The 17,980-nt window shown below is 41.6% G+C and overlaps 1 protein-coding gene across 1 annotated transcript in view; it reads right to left on the reverse strand.

Annotated features, from left to right (window-relative positions):
- Window positions 1-1,024: 1,024 nt before the first annotated feature.
- ENOPH1 (enolase-phosphatase 1) overlaps window positions 1,025-17,980 on the reverse strand; it is a 32,382-nt gene continuing 15,426 nt past the window's right edge. The window contains exons 2-6 of the mRNA XM_001493012.7: window positions 13,958-14,059; window positions 12,323-12,525; window positions 9,923-10,055; window positions 7,843-7,966; window positions 1,025-2,150 (exon numbers count right to left, since the gene is read on the reverse strand). Of these exons, the coding sequence (XP_001493062.1) occupies window positions 2,011-2,150; window positions 7,843-7,966; window positions 9,923-10,055; window positions 12,323-12,525; window positions 13,958-14,059 (702 nt within the window). The 3' untranslated portion in view covers window positions 1,025-2,010. The remainder of the gene's footprint in view (window positions 2,151-7,842; window positions 7,967-9,922; window positions 10,056-12,322; window positions 12,526-13,957; window positions 14,060-17,980) is intronic.

Consider the following 17,980-nt stretch of genomic DNA (forward strand, 5'->3'; position numbering starts at 1 on the left):
ATTCATATGTCAAATCTAACCCCGAAGGTGATGTACTTGGAGGTGGGGCCTTTGGGAGGCCTTTGACAGAGTCCTCATGAATGGGCTTAGTGTCCTTATAAAAGAGGCCCAAGAAAGCTCCTCTGCCCCTTCTGCTATGTGAGGTTAGAGAGAAAACTGTGGTCTGTGGGGGAACAGGCCCTCACCAGACACTGAATTTGCCAGCACCTTGATCTTGGACTTCCCAGCCTCCAGAACTGTGAGAAATAAAATTTTGTTGTTTAGAAGCCCCCCAGTCTCTTAGTATTTTGTTACAGCGGCCTGAACGGACTGAGACGCTTCTCCACCTCACATCTCTGCTGACTAGATACTGAGCACCCTCTTTTCCTTAAATTCTTTTCTAAACTAGACCCTGGTGCATAACTTTCTCTCATTGCTTCCCTACTTTTCCAATTATTCCTTTACTATCTTAAGTGACATCTTTTTCTGTCGTCTTCTCATGAGCTTTTTCAGAAATTGTATGAAGTTCAGCCTTTTATTACCATTTGCAGCTTTGCTATTATTTACAAATTACTCCTATTTCTAAGATTCACTTAAATTCATTTCCCTTTTACTACTCTTCTATATTTTCATAATCCTTAGATTTCTTAATTAGCTATTAGAAGATAAAAATTATCAACATAAAATCTTTTATATTCCTTGTCCTCTCATACTTGCAAGGCTAATTCCTTTTCCTTATTCAAAACATTTCCAAAATTATTCCTCCAAGATTTATTGCAGTTTTTCTTGATTAATTATGAGAATAATTGCCTCCTTCAATAAATATCCTATCTTCTATAACTCAAATATAAGATTCTCAAAAATCTAAGAAACCCCATTTATTTCCTGAATGCTTACCATCCAAATGAAATAATGACCAATGAGGTTAGCTATATATGCACACATAACTCAAATAACAGTCAATGAGTTTCTAGTGGTATTCCATTAAAACACATGCATACCCATACCCCACACATACACAATTAAGGCAAAAACTAAAATAAAATTCTCATTTTTCAATCTCTCTTTACTTTCTCTTTTGCTTATGGCACTATGTGGTATAGTTTAGGGGCCTACATAAAACTGAGTGAAGAAGAAAATGTTTTTATTAATCACAACATGAAATTGACATGACATCCCATCAGAACTGAACCAGGATAAATAATGCTATTATAAAATTTACATTTCTCACATCTATTTCAGAGGAAAATATTACACATTAGGGCTCTTCTAGGTCTTATGGAGTGATTTCAGTAAACCTTTCTTTAATAGTAAATAGCAATTAACATATATTCTCAAACTGTGCTAAGTAGTTAGAAAGGTGACTATAAAATCTATAACGACAACAACTGGCAGGATTAGGACGGTTTTGTTAAACATTAAGAACCACATTTCTATTTTAGCTGTTGCATCAATGCACCATTTTCATTGGTAAGGCAACTGCTTGCTGTGAGTGCCACGATGATTAGCAAGTTTCTTAAGTGACACTTTATTAATCAAGACTCAAATGAGTTTCCTTTCCCAATTTTGCTCTCTTTTGGAGCAGAAACAAACAGCTTTGTCTTTTGTATATAGGGAGGATGATTATTAAGAATAAGTCTTTAGAATACTTCCAGTTTTTAAAACAACAAGGCTTCTGAATAACTTCTCAAACCTACCTTTCCATTTTTGTGCACAACTTGATAAACATAACACATTCGATCTGTATTGTAGCAATTTCTTCTATCCAGTATATTTTGCCCTCAATAAAGGTTAAAGTTGTGGTTTCAAACAATGTCTACATATAAAGCATCTTTAAATAAGGAACAGATTTTTTTTCCACTTAATCGCCTGTGAAAGGTAATTCGAACATACACATATATATGCTTGCATACATACGTGTGTCTATCTATGTATTCCTTTAAGTAAGTTACTTTCACCATTAGAACAGAACTAGACTACAGGGACAATCCGTGGAGACAGTGTCGTGTCCTCCGAGGTCCTCTGAAGCGCCTAGGGTGAGGCAGGCAGGTCCAGTTCGCCGAAGGAGGTGATGAGGCTGTAGTGGGTCTTCTCATCATCCGTTAAGCCCGCGTTACCAGGTCTCACCACCACGGCTACATGCACATCCGCTTCCTCCGCAGCACTGGCCTCTGTGAAAATCAAAATATGGGTCAGAAATGTCAAAACATCATGTCTGAGATTTGCTTCAAAGTAATCAGGGGGCTGTGGGAATATAAGAAAGAAGCCTGGCCCTGATTTGATAATTGTTGAAGCTGGAAGATGGGTACATGGGGGTCTGACTGCATCATTCTTTCTTTCACACAATTTTTAACCTAAAAATAAAAATTTTAAAAGTATATAACTGTACCTGACAGACTAGAATGGCAGTGTGTCCGAGATTTTTGAGCTTTTATCAGGTGCTTATGAGTGCAGAAATCAGAGCCACGTTCTGTGCATAATCTCCCTCCGCACCCTCCCATCAGTCCTACAGAAACCTGAGCTGTCCCCAGACAGCAGGCTGTCAGTAGGAACACCACTTAAGCAGATGTGGGACAAACAGTATTCTATGATCTAATCAGACCAAAATACCTGCTCCCACATCTGGAGCTCAAATTGGTCATACCCGCTGGCTGGGCTGCCCATCTTCTTTGCCTGGCAAATTCCTACTCTTTGATTTTCAGCTCAAATATCTTATCTTCCAGAACCACCACCATCTGTACTGGAGCAGCCTGTGTGCTCCTTTAACACCTTGTATCTAGCTGTATCATGACAATATGAATTGGCACATTATTACCTGTTGCCTCTCTCCTCATCACACCGAGTGCCTCAAGATAGATGACTGCATGGTGGGTAGAAGTAAAAACAGGACTAGTAAAATGAAACTAGGTAACCCAGGTATTGCAGGGGATATCTCTAATACACCTTGGGTTACATTCCTCTCTCCATTTTGTTTCCATGTGAAAGATAACAGCTAACATCTTATATTAACTTAGCATCTACTATGTGCCAGGTACTATTCTAGGAACAGGGATATGTGAAGAAAACAAGGCTCCTGCCTTCATGGAGCTCCCATTCTTACCTAAACCTTCACAACAACCCTGACATGGTTAGTACTACTATCCCTGTTCTATGGATATGGAAACTGAGAGCTAGCAAGTGGTTTGAAGCTAGCTAAAGTCTGACATTGTGAATCTGACTCTAAGGTCTGTGCTCTGGAACAACGGTCAGCAAATTATGTCAACAACAACAGCCTGCCACCTGCTTTTGTAAATAAAGTTTCAGAGGAACACAGTCATGCCCATTCATTTGTGCACTATCTATACAGCTGCTTGTCCACTACCAGGACAGGGCTGAATGGTTGTGACAGACTGTAGGACCTGCAAAGCCTAAAATATTTACTATCTGACCCTTTACAGAACATGTTTGCCAACCCCTGCTCTACAGCACTCCTACCCCAAATGTGGTCTGTGGCTCAGCACTGTGGGAATCACACTGCACTGTTGTTAAAAATGCAGCATCTCAGGTCCCCAGTGTGGAACTACTGAATTAGTATCTGCAATGTAACAAATCACTCCTCTGCACAGAGGGTGAGTTTTGATCAGAAGTTTCAAGGAAAGAAAATTGCTAAGAGAGGAGGCATTCTAGGCAGACATAAAATATACACGTAAATATTGGAAGAAAGGAGCAAGTCTGTGTGGGAGATAGGACACAGGTCAGAGAGACGGAGCACACTTGGACAGAGAAAGCAGAACATGAAGATGGGGCCGGCCTCGTGGCCGAGTGGCTAAGTTCACGTGCTCCTCTTCGGTGGCCCAGGGTTTCGCCAGTTCAGATCCTAGGCACAGACATGGCACTGCTCATCAGGCCACGCTGAAGTGGTGCCCCACATGCCACAACTAGAAGGACCCACAACTAAAATGTACAACTATGTACTGGGGGGATTTGGGGGAAAAAAAAGATTGGCAACAGTTGTTAGCTCAGGTGCCAATCTTTAAAAAAAACAAAAACTGGTGAAGAATCTGAAATATGTTCTATGGAATTTAGATTTGGTGTAATAAAAAACCTCAGCAGTTTCTCAACCTTTCGGAAAACAGTCGCAGCATCTGAATGGATTAATTAAAGGGCAGCGGTACGCAGGGAGGTAAGAAAGTCCAGAGAGAGCCAATGTCTCTGCCTCTATCCACCTCCACCAGTGTCTGTCTTCTGCTCTTCCTGTGAGAAGGCTGTCACCTTCCTAGAGCAGAGTGCTGACCACTGCCCCCTGTGTGTGGAATCCCTCCTGAGGCCAGCTCTGCAGATGACGTTCTACTCACCCCCAGTTCCTAGCCTGACTGCCACAAGCAAAGCTTTCCTCCTGACTAGCAGCCCAGCATCTCCACCACGCTGAGCCATCATGATCCACGTGGGACTCAACACTAGCCAGTGGCTGTTTCACATTCAGCCTCTTACCTAGATCTCCAGGGGGCAAAGTGTGGTCCCTAAGCATCTACTTGTTCTTTGGTATAATATTGAGACACTTAACTCATACTTGACTTAAAACCCGGGACCTCTTTCCTGTCCTCCAGGGGGAAAAAGGCTTTCAGTTCTCTCTTTCATACTTGGGTATTATTTGGAATATGAACTTAGTCTTCCATTCTGCCTTGGTGATGGAAGTCTGGACACGTGGTACCAACACACAGGATCAGAGATAACAGAAAAGAGCAAGGCAAGCAGCCAGCTGCCTAGCCCCATCCCAGTTACAGATGAGCCCAGTTCTGGCCCTGCTGCCTAACCACGCATTGGGTTGGCAGAAGACAAGGGGCAGGAATAAAACCTCCTTGTGGAGGACTCAAACAGCAAATTTCATTTTAGGGCCAACTCGGAGATTATCTCTATTCTCTAAAATTAAGAATAGTTTCTGGTATACGGCCTAAGGAAATGGCTTAAGTGAAAAGAGAAAGACTTGAAATTATAGATGTACTATGATGGCAGCTAGAAAAAAAATGTGGCTAGAGACAAGAATAAGAAGCTCTAAGTGGTCTTAGGGCAGGGGTTATAATGTAACCAAAAAGTAGGGGATAGAGTGAAGGTCTGGGGATCATAATACACTCAATCCCAGAATGCTCAGGGCAGGCAGACCTTGTGGGGAGCTCCAGCCACAAAGCAGATCTCTAATTCTAAGCCTGAAGAAACTTACCATCCAAAGTGCTAGGGAAATTAAATAGAGGGCTAACCAAGGATTTTCATCTCCAAGTGCCCCTTTTGATGATTAAATGGAAAAGCAAAGAATGATTGAAGAAAAGCAATTCACAGATTAAACCAGTTAGACTCAACTCAGCTGAGCAAGGCCTATCTCCTTTCCATAGGAGCAAAACAAAGCAAAAGATCTTCAAATTATCATTCCTCACAGAAACTGCTGGCACTGCCCCCAACCTATGCTGTCAGTAAAGCAACCTCCCGAGCCCAGCACTCGAAGCCCCCCAAAGCCATTCAAGGAAGAGGGGATATCGTAGCTTTGAATCAGTCAAAGGTTTCTATACAGAAATATGACAGACAAATATCTACAGTACATTTAGTTCAAAGTAGAAGCCAGGCGAAATGGCGGTTGTTGAGGCTAATGCTCGTTGATGGTACATTCATGTGGCCTGGCTACCTAGTTACACAATGAACCTTGAAGCAGCGTGTCCGTGCGTCTGACTCTCTACTTCAGTGCAATAAGACACATAAACATACAGTTTCCAGGATATACAAAAATGAGACAACAGTTTGTAGAAACCCTTGGCCTATGAAGCTGACAGGAGATGCAGGACAGAGGGTCATCTCCCCTAAATCTGCTGAGTTTTCAAAACTCAAGGCAAGAAATGGCAGCATTCTGGTACCATCTACCTACATCAAAAATTCCAATCTAGATCCACCAAGGCCTGAAATGTAACAGAGACAGAAACAATTACTGGATGTCCATTGCACGTCAGGTAAAATGAAGCCTGTTCTACCTCTCTTTCTCTGGAAAACATTATAACTTCCTAAAGGCATTAGATGATCTGTGCCGGTTAAGATTTTCTTAAAAAACTGCTAAACTGCTTAGCAAATTAGTGCTTGCTTATATACCTATAACTTATGCCTGACACAACAGACCAAAAGCTCAAGGGTCAGCAGCCAAGAAAGAATATAGCTCACACACACCACCTCCAATAGGATGCTTTTGTCAGCAGCCTAGACTTGCCGTGGGCCCTACCTCTGAAAGTCCTTGTGAGTAGGGGTGGCTCCAGTTCTGGGACAATAGACATAAGGTCTAGAGAGAGGAATATTGCCCAGGGGCCCAGGAGTCAGGTGGAGTCTACCAGGCAAGAGAGCACTCCTCTGCCCCCTCTTTTCCCTAAGGCCCTTCCCTTCCCCAGCCTGCCAGCACAGACACGGTATGTCAGAGCGGCTACACAGTACACAAAGGCCTGTTCTGGAGGTAATCAGAGCGGCTACGCAGTACACAAAGGCCTGTTCTGGAGGTAAACAGAAACTTACAATCCAAGATGAGGGGAAGAAACACAAATATGTAAAACTGCCCTCAAATACAAGTGCAATTATAACACACCAAAAGTAGACTCCCTGGGAGATGCATAAACTAAGGAGAATGACCACGCAATCAAAAGCTGGAGCCGGGAGGGGGGGCGGGGGAGGAGTCTGGGAAAGCCTCATCAACCAGGGGCTTTCAGGTAAGAACCACAGAGACCACCTCCCCCCAACACCCTCTACCTCCTCGCTTGTTGCTCCTTGCTTCCTCACCCACTACCACTTCTTCCTGTAAATCTCTAGAGCACTCACATTCTTACACAGACGCTGGAGTGCGAGTTTTACATTTGGTCAAAACTACTATTGAAATCACCTAAATTGCCAATAGAGTATAGTATATACTGTTTTGTGCATTCAGTCCTTAAATAATAACGCATATGCAAACGTATCGTATATAATAAAGAGGGCCATGCTGGGCAAAAAAGATGTCTATCTCAGGGGCTGGCCCCGTGGCTGAGTGGTTAAGTTCGCGCACTCCGCTGCAGGCGGCCCAGTGTTTCGTTGGTTCAAATCCTGGGCACGGACATGGCACTGCTCATCAAACCACGCTGAGGCAGCGTCCCACATACCACAACTAGAAAGACCCACAACGAAGAATATACAACTATGTACTGGGGGGCTTGGGGGAGAAAAAGGAAAAAAAAATAAAAAATAAAATCTTTAAAAAAAAAAAAAGATGTCTATCTTTATAAACAGGTGAATCACATGCAGTGAGGCCTAAAGACCACAATGTGAGGGGAGGCTGGGGGACTGAGACCACCTGAGGGAAGGTGGAGATGAGGTTCCACTCACCACGGGCAGTGCTCATCAACTGGAATGACAGTAAGACAAAATCACTCCAACTACAGCCCTCTTTCTCTCTCTCTTTTTTCTGAGGGTGTATAGCAGACCTTACTGCTGTTAAACACATTTGATGCAGGTCCTCTGTGACCTTACTGTCCTTAACTAGCCATGCACCTACCCTCACACTCTTGCCCGCATGCTCCTTCCCACCCTTAAGTCTTCTTATTTTCCCGTCTCATCAGAGAGAGTGTGTGTGTATGCAGAGGGATGGATGGGGAACCAAGGATGAGTTAAAACGAGAAGAATTAGTCTTTCCAACGCTACTTCCCCACACACAATGCCCAAAGATGGGTCAATGGAGAGGGAGGCAGGTAGGTTGGCTCTTTCTTTTTATAAAACTGTTTTATTTTTCAAGGGTCCGCACATAGACTTTCTTTAAAGAGGCAATGTGCTCGCAGTGTTAGGCTCAGCTCCTATCCTAGAGTATACAATACAGGAAGTCAGATTACTCACCTAGAGTTACATCTGTCAGAAACAAGATGTTGTTGGTCGAGCACCCAATGCTGTCTGCAATCTTTCGATAACTCTCACTCTCCACTTTGTGTCCAATCTTGGTATCAAAGTGACCATCAAAAAGCTGAACAGAGAGAAGGAAGAGGAAGACTGATGCTCCAGATCCACTTGCCACCCGAACCCGTGTCTCTCATCCCCATCTCTGAAACATGGGACAATCATGGTGACTTCATCCACTCAATAAACACTCACTGAAAGTCTACTTAATAGAGAACTTTATGGAGGCTATAAAAAGTAAATATAAAGTAAGACTTTATAGAAATAAACATTTGGAAAAAGAACACTACCAATTAAATGTATATAAGATCACTTTATAATCTACTCGGTTTTCTTAGATGAGCACTAATTTTACATCCAAAATCTTTTAAAATATACATGCCCTACTTTCCATCCTTAAAATACTATTTGCACTCACACTGCTTATTGGACTGAGTTTCATTCCTGACGAAATCTGAACACTGTCCTTTTGAGCCCAGAACAAAGATTTCTTTAACCTGCCTCATTAATAAGCTGTTACTTTACTTTCAAGAAACTTTCATTTTCTAATTAAAACATTTTGAAATTCTACCCAAGAGCTAAAATATACCCTTGCCATCTTAGAAATAACTGGGGTGAAATGTATGACTTGCTAATTTAACTGACAGTAATTAAAATAAGTCCACATTTAGGATCAGGTATTATAAAGTGATCTTTTAAATGTTTTCAGAACTTCTCAGACTAAAAACAAGCCTAACGATCATTCAAAGACAAATTAAGGTACTAGTAATATTATGATTTTTTTAACTTTTAACAGTTAAGATTGCTTTTGCATATTTCCTCTCTCAAGCTGGCCTCACTTAGTAACTGGAGAATAAACCTGTATTATTGAATTAGGCAGGTAAGGACTGTGTCCTGCCTACCATCATCGTATTATCTGATTCATCAGAGAGAGCAGAAAAGGAGTTTACATCTGTATTCAGAGAACAGTTACCAATAATTAAGGAGCTGTATTACTGATTTGATGTTTGATTTAAAACTAAGATTAAAAAAAAAAAACTAAGATGAAAAGCAGAGAAGTACTAAAATGAGAATTTAACCATCTCCAAAGCCAAAGTGTTCTCTGTATAGGGTAGAGGCTCAACAAATATTTATTTAAAAAAACAGTTGATTGAGTGACCTACTGCATATCTCTAAGTTCAGCCTTATTCAGTCAGCATTTCTTTGTAAAATCCTAAATGTATTCCCTTTTCCCAATGACCAACCTGTCCTCCAGGGGGTGTAGGGATGGTGGGACAGAGGGATGGCAGGAATTTTCTCATGCACAAGAAATGTAATAGGTGGCCTTGATTTATCAGTTTAATAATATGCTCAATTCTCTTACATGAGAGTGTTGTTTTGGCTGAAATAAAATCTCTCTCTCTCTCCAAAGTGCCAAAACAAATGAATCCACCTTGTAGTCTGCCGCATTCAAGAAGTTCGTGTGTTTTTTTTGGATAGTGGCATGTGCCACTATTTTACATCTTACCTGCTACTTTAAACAATCAAAAGAAGCAGGCCATTTAGTTTCCTTTGGGTTGACAATTTTCTAATATTGGCAACATAGTTGATTTACAAGCTAGCTCAAGTCTTATTTAGCTGTATTTTTTATCCGCACACACATAAAGTTGGTCCTAGTACTACTGACATCAGAATCACTTACGCTGGATATTTAAAAATGCAGATTCCTGATTCCCACCCCAGATGTGCTGAGTCAGATTTGCTAGGAAGCAGGGCCCAGGGACCTACAGTTTTAATAAACTCCCCAGGTGATCTTTATGCCAACTAAGTTTAAGAACATTTGATGCAAAGACTGGTACCACAGAAACATTAGCCTTCCCTATAACGTATTCCCCAATTTTTCCACTTCTCTGTACAACTTGCTTGGCAAATATAAATACAAGTATCTGAATGGAGATTTAGCTTATAACTGTAGCACATTCCTTTAACATTCATTATTTCATGCTTTGATAGTGTCAAAAAACAAAGTAATCAGGTAACCTACCTCAAGAATATCTCCCTCTGTAGAATGCCCAAATAAGAGTTTCTGTGCCTCCACACTCCCTGAAGAATAGATATACACCTTCATTCCGGCCTCTCTCCATTTCCTGACTGCTGGAACTACATCTTCAAAGAACCTAGAGGGAAGACCATGAGTTAAAATGCAGGAACGTGTTATCCAGCCAGATAAAAACCAGCCAAACTAGTTGCCACGAGTTTCTCTATTTGTGCCCAAATAGTCACCACAAGAAACAACTCCATGAGACTGTGAACTCCTGCAGATCTAACAAGTGTGTCACTGGAGATCCAGGATCACAGCAGATTAGAAGCAACAATTTAGGTGGACAGAACAGTTCCTGACAGCCCAACTAATGACAGTAAAAAGTGATTGCATGGGGCTGGCCCAGTGGCATAGCGGTTAAGTTTGCCCGCTCTGCTTTGGTGGCCCAGGGTTTGCCCGTTCAGATCCCGGGTTCGGACCTACACACCAGTGACTCAAGCTATGCAGTGGTGGCGTCCCACATACAAAATAGAGGAAGACTGGCACGGATGTTACCTCAGAGCCAATCTTCCTCACCCCCCCACCCCCAAAAAAAGAGATTACAGATAAAGGGATGAAATAAGAGTGATTTTTTAAATTCCCAAGGAACTCAAAAAAGCAAACAAAAATATTGTACTATTATGTAATCTTTGATGTAATTCATAACAAGAAAAGGTTAAATTATGTCCAGTGTGCCTCAAGAAAGCATGGAAATGCAGCCAAACAATTAAAGAAAAAGCACTTGGGGGCTCAAAGCTATTAATCTTTGATTGGCTGGAAAATGGAACCACATTTCTTGAGAACTAAGAAAACCTAAAGTTTTACTATATAGAAAAAAAATTATGTAAGAAATCACTTAGCAGCCTTGTACCATCTCACATTAGCTCATCAGCAAACAGTGTCTGGTTTCCTGATTCCTGACACTCAGCCTTGTTTACTGGTCCTACAGCACCTTCCACTTAGTGGTGGAAATAACCTCACAGGAGATGGGTGAAACGAGAAGCACAAGGAACTTGAGAGGTGGAACCAGTCATCTTTAAAAGATTAACTGGAAAACGTCAGAGAAATCTTCTACTGGAGAAAACAGCTTAACACACTGCACTAATTGAAGGAAAGAGATCAAGCCATTCCAAACCAGCACACATAATTGTGGGTTACTTTGAGTGTTACTCCGCATTCAGGGAGACAAGATTTTTCCACGTTGAATTTACAGGCTGTTATTGCTCCAAAGCAGGGCTTAGAAGTCTAAGATAACTTATTTCAAGTGCCTGGTTTTACAATTAAGGAACCAAAATGAAGAGAAGGAATGGCTTACTCCTGTGAGCATAGTTTCCTGGCTCCACTCTCTTGTTTTACAAAGTGAGCTAGCTGATATTTCCAGATCATTGGCCTATCCTGAAATTCCAATGCAACCTTTAAAAGGTGGAAGCCCCTTGGGGCTGGCCCCGTGGCCGAGTGGTTGAGTTTGCTCGCTCCGCTGCAGGCGGCCCAGTGTTTCGTTGGTTCGGGTCCTGGGCACGGACATGGCGCTGCTCATCAGACCACGCTGGGGCGGCGTCCCACATGCCACAGCTAGAAGAACCCACAACGAAGAATATACAACTATGTACCGGGGGGCTTTGGGGAGAAAAAGGAAATAATAAAATCTTTAAAAAAAAAAAAAAAAAAGGTGGAAGCCCCTTGTAAAGTACCTAAGTAAAGGAATGGCATCTCACTTGACAGAAAAACAAAAAACTAGACGCAGCTGGAAACGGTCTTGGATCTTAGGGTTTACATCAGGCAAAGGCCTAAAATCCTTAATGGCAGTGTCTTATTAAGAATTTCTTGACAACACCGGACTCATGAATCTCCTTTGGCAGAAGTGCTCCCAGGAACTCCACAACCAGGACTCAAAGGGTCTGTGGAAGTTGCTGGAAGAGCTTAGAACAGAGCGGTACTGCTGACACGCTAAGTAACCCCAAAATGACAGGGTACCTAATTTCATAGCATTCTTACTTCTTAACAGAGCAGAAAGCAGATAATCTAAGGCTCCTGGGAAGCAGTCCAACAGTGCTGTCGCTCATATGCTAAGAATCAAACATGATTTAGTCCAAGTTCCTACTTTCTAGGAGGCTGTTTCAAACTGGCATTAAAAGTCCTTCAATCATACCACAAAACCAGACATGCAGGTCTGCGGAATTCAGCCGGGTGAAATGCTTTAATCCCAGATTTGAAAAAACAACACATTCACTTGTTAGAATAAAAAGACTGTTGATTTTATCTACTTTAATAACCACACAACTAACGCTGGAGAGAGAACACCAGTGAAAACTGTATTTGGTTTTGGGAATGGCGAAATGTTTAGTCACTGGAGCGGCTACATACTCTGCCTTCATGCGCCCCGCTGTGAACGCTGCCCTCCACATGTGGCCCTGCAGCTGCTTCAGCGCCGTGGTCTTTCGGTCCAGAGACATCTGCCAGCACACATTATCCACCACGGCCTGGATCACCTGTTGCAGGTCAGCCGCCCCATTGTCAGACACAGCAGGGATTGGGACAGCCCCTTCCAGGTGGGAGTCCTCTTCAGCCTTTAAGTCATAAACAACGTGAAGTTTGTTTCTTACTTACGCATAAAAGATCACTTAAAATGAGACTGGAAAATGATGCAGACCAACTTTCTCCAACTATTCTCAGCACTGAGCACCCTTGAAAATTAAAGTATCCTATACTTTGAGGCTGATATGAATGATTGCTAAAAGAAGCTAGATTATAATTAATAAATTCACATTACCTTCCTATATTGCTAAAGGCTAAATTTAAACCAGAAGGCATGTTGTATGTGAGGAGAGAGAGAGCACGTAATGATAAAATGATATAGCAAGACCTGGTTTGTTGATTCACTTACTAGGATCAACAAGCCAGGACTTTAATTAAATCTGATCATTTCCTCTGCACCATAACTAACTGAGGAAGAAACTAAGAAAATCTTAATAAAATTAGCTTATGCCTAGAAGTCAATGAAAAGAAGCTGGTGAAGCAATGACTAAGGTTGGTTAACATTCAATCTCCTGTAAACTCCCATATCTTGTAAAAATTCTAACAGCTATTTACAACAATGACCCTGTAACAATGCATACGTCCAGTCTCTAAAGACTCAATGATTTACACACTACAATGAGGGAATATGGATGTATGTTTCAACAAGAGTTGAGACATTGAAAAAGGTAAGGGAGGGGAGTGTTTCAGACTAACTCTGAGATATCTAGAATATTCAACAAACCCAAATACTCCATGCCCCAAAGGATATGACTATATTTCCAATCCTACCCTCTAACAATAAAAAACTTACAGAGAACATTCCACATGGTCCAATGTAGAAAACTAACTAGAAAGTAAATGCCAGAGAGTTCGCGCTGCACAGCATGTAAAATCTTTGCCACTGAAGCAATTTTAATAAGAAATACAACAGAACAGGAGTTTCACAGCATACAATACAGAAGGAGAAAACAGACTAAAAACCAGGGGGAGAACAGAGCAGAACAGAGCACGTGATACTAAGGCGGGTATAAAGGCTAGGCCAAGTGTGAGCTGGGGGAGAGGTGTGGAAGGGACGTGTGGGCGTGAGGGCCCAGGAGCACTGTGGAGGGGTCAGCAGGGGCTCATGCCACGAGGCAGGTGAGTGGAGAATAAGATGGTGAGGTGCTGTCACTTGGCGACATTAACGAAAAATGCAATGAGATGGCACAAAACCTTTTGCATTCCACCCAAAAAGGGTTTAGTTTCATAAATACATATTTTTGTGCAATTGAAATACTCCATAAAGAGGCAATTGTAGAGACCATGATCTGGCCATTTAATTATGCCCTGTGCATTCCTACGCAGGCAAGTCACTGCAACTTCCATCCCTGTGATCCAGAACACTTAACCTGAAGCACACTCAGAGCATACTCTAAGTCTCTAGGTATCCTCAATTCTAAGACACTTGGGAATGTGGAAGCAACAGAGCAGAAATGTCCCAACCTGTCTCCTCAAAAGACCGACATCCTCCTGGCACTCCTCTTCTTCCCAATGTGTCTGCAGATACTCTTTAACATTTTCTTTGATGTAAGGAAATAAAATGTCCTGGATAAAAGAGGAAAAGAAAAGTCAAGAATTAGCTTTAGTCATTTGCATCAGATCAAGTTCAACAATCTCACCTTAGCTAATTGCAGCAAAGAAGCCACTGAAAATGTCATTGAAAATTGCTGCTGTGGATAAATGAGTGAGACAGAGACAGATACCAAGAAACAAATGAACTAGATCAAGAGTCAGCAAACTACAGCCCACGGGCCAAATCTGGTCTACTTCCTGTTTTTGTAAATGAAGTTTTACTGGAACACAGCCACACTCATTTGTTTACACAGCGTCTATGGCTACTTTGGGGCCACAATGGCAGAGTTGAGTATTTGTAACTAAGACCATATGGCCTGAGAAGTCTAAACATTTACTATTCAGCCCTTTACAGAAAAAGTCTGCTGACTCCTAGACTAGATTGATAGACTGCGTCCTCGAGGGCAGGGATCAGGCGCGTCTGGCTCACCGCTGTACCCCCAGTGCACACCCCAGTACTTGGCACACGTACGTGAGATAACTCACATATCTGCTGAAAGAATGGTGTCCATTCATGACAAACGTTTAAAAAAAAACCCTGATCACCACGATTCTTTCTTGGTAATCAGACTACCTATAGAATACTCTATAAGAAACTGACATGCAAAACAATTCAGAAATAAATAACCTGTCAGTAATCCACGCATTGGGAACATGATTTCTCTTAAATCAAATTTTTTACATTTACTTGAAATTATAACATAGGTATCTTTTCAAATCAAATGTGGCACATTCAGTAATTTTTTAGTGTCTACTACATGCCAAGATATGCTAGTCCCTGAGTGGGGCATGGAGAAGGGGATTGAAAAGCTACATAAGTCACAGTCCCTTTTCTCAATAAGCTTCAAAATCTAGTGGGAGAGATGGAGGAGTAGCAGGCAAACAAAGAATTGTAATGTGGTGTGATGGGTGAGACGAGCAGACTACGGGCAGGATGCTGCTGCAAATCCAGGGTAGAATGGCTCTGCAACAGTCTTAGCAAGAACCAGAGTCTGAAAAAACAGAAAACGAGTCTATGCTGTGAGTCTAGGCCCCAAGAATAAAATTCAGAAAAGCTCTTATACCATTAAAGGAAATCCTATAACCAAGTTGAATTCAAGAGGTCTGTTTATTTAAATTCATTACTCATTTAATTATTCATTTACTGAATGCTCAGTACAGGGCAGGCCCTTGTGGGAAAAACTGGAGATATAATTGTGAGCAAAAACCATACATGATCCCTAATCTCAAGGAGCCTAGTAGTAGAAACACACATTATACTTAAAAAGGTACTTTAATTAATGCTACAAATAAGAGGTACATAGTACTATTAGGGCACAAAATAGGAAAATGTGCCCTAGTGAGGGAGGTCAGAGAAGCCTCACTGGAAAAGTGACAAGAGAACTGAGATGTAAGGCAGCGATGCTCAAAGTGTGACTGAGGACCCCCAAGAGTCCTGAGACCCTTTTAGGGGGCCCACGAGGCCACACTATTTTCATAAGAGCACTAAGATATTATTTGCCTTTTTCACTTTCATTCTTGCAGGAGTGTATAACAGAGTCTTCCAGCAGCTACAGGATGTGTGGTATCACAAGAGACCCAAAGCAGCTAAGAGAATCTAGCTGTTCAATAGCCAGACATCGAAGAGGCCTGCAAAAATGTAAAACAACGCCACTCTTTCAACCAAGTTTTCCAAAACAAACAAACAAAAGTTTTTTGTAAAAACATATTTATTTATTTATTTTAACAAAGTAATGGGGTTTATTCTTATTGAAAATGAATTAATATTTTTAAATTTCTCAGTTTTTATTTCTAGTATGGTAAATGTTGATTGATATAACCCACACAAACAAAACTTCTTTGGGCCCTCAGAAATTTTTAAGAGTATAAAGGAATCCTGAGAACAAAAAGTCTGAGAACCACCAAAGGTGAACAGGATTGAGCCGGAGAAGAGTAGAGGAGAGCACATTCCACACCGAGAACACGGAGCAGACGGCAAAGGCTCTCCACAGGGTCACCTCATCCAGCGACTGCACAGGCCAGAGGTTTCCACATGTTTCCATGCCACCTCAGGTGGGCAAAGGGCCCTTAAGGTAAGCAATCCTATTCCCTGCAAAGAGGGCTCACTAAATGTAATAATAAGAGTAGACTCCAACTCATGACACACCAGCACCCGCCATCACAGGGTCATTTGTGCCAAAAAGCACACCTGTCTCTTCTGATGAGCACTAACCAGACCCTGCCCCGCCCAGCTTCGTGGGATGCAGGGAACATCTGAAATCACCGATCTGCGCTTTCCCCCTCTGCCCTTTCTGCCCTTTCCGCAGGCTCCTCGTTACAAGCTTCTGGATCTCCACACTTTCTTAAACACTGTCACAAGAGTGTGAACGAGGGCAAAAAGAGAAGAAAGAAGCTGGCAGAAAACTTTTTATTTTCCACTAACAGCCCTGAGGGATGATATGGTTAGGACGTAGTCAATACATCAATATGAACAAAACCATGTTTTTTCAGTGTGCACAGTGTTTCCCTGACTGAAGCAAACAAAAGTTTGGCTACATAATTAGAATTTTTTAATATTTCCAAAGACCCAAGTCTAAGTTCAACTTAAACTGCACTCCCCAAATGAAAATGCACAACACGAGAAAGTTATTATGGCTTTTTTTAAATGCTAAGAGTGAAGCATTTACCTCTCTTCATAATATGTTATTCAAATTTCACCTGCCCTAGTAAAAATAAAGAAGTCATTCAATTTTGCCTGTTCTCATGTGGCATTCCAGTAAGTAATGGATCATTCAGCAGACTCAGAAGCATGTAAACAGTGATCAGGCAAATTTTTTTTAGCATACTTGACAGAAAAGCCTTGTTTAAGCTCAATAAAAACTCATTCTTGATCTAAAAGAAGGAAAATGAAGAGCTAAGATTGACAACTTTTTCTGCAAGTGATTCCTTTTACCATATGATATAGTTCTGATTTTCTTTAAATACTTAGTTTTTCCCTCATGCCCCTCCTTATTCCTTCCTTTCTCTTTCTTAACATCTCTCCCCTTCTCGTGCACTGGGGTAGGACTGCAAACCGGCCCCCCACCTGAGAATGCTATCCGAGAAGATGTAGTAAAACTGAAAGCAGAGACACACAGCTATTCCTCTCCTGGGCACAACCACAGAGAAATTCATATGCACATGTGCACAGAGGCGAGTAAGATGTTTATTGCAGCACTGGGAATAACAGCAAAATAACTGGAACCAACCTAAATCCTTATCAGCCTGAGAACAGATAACTGGGGTATATTTATACTCTAAAACATGACACAGCAGTTAAAAAAGAATATACTAAAATCATATTTACTAATATGAATATAAACTCTAACGTATGAATAAAACTAATACAAAATGGGCTGTACTCAGGGCCTCAGTTACATCTGTAATGTTTTATTTCTTTAAGATCTGAAACAAACATAAATTCAAAATTTAATCAGCTTTGTGGTGGGTACATGGTCATCACATTAATCTTCATTATTGCTTACTTAAAATGTTTTACAAGTAAAAAACAAACAAGTAATTTTGATCCCTTATCCCACACCTGCTTCTTTCTCACTTGGTCATCCTCCCCAAGTGTCATACCTCCAATATTCACCAACTCCCAAACAACTGGAAACATTCCTGGGGGGAAGCCTGATTAGACTCAGGGCCTCCCAGAGACTAAGGAGGTAAGTACTCAAGAGTTATAAAAATGCATGTAGCGCTACACTACTTCCGTGCTTCACGAAGTCCAATTTCCTGTATCTACTGCTTTACTGGTATCAAGAACAATTCACGAAGAGTCTGAATCCTGAGAGTCCCGGTCCCTAAACTCTGTGGGAGAGGAGATGAAGAGGACAGACTCCCGGTAGCACGCCAGGCCGGAGTCCCACCGCT

Source organism: Equus caballus, chromosome 3, assembly GCF_041296265.1.
Source record: "Equus caballus isolate H_3958 breed thoroughbred chromosome 3, TB-T2T, whole genome shotgun sequence".
NCBI classification, from domain to species: domain Eukaryota; kingdom Metazoa; phylum Chordata; class Mammalia; order Perissodactyla; family Equidae; genus Equus; species Equus caballus.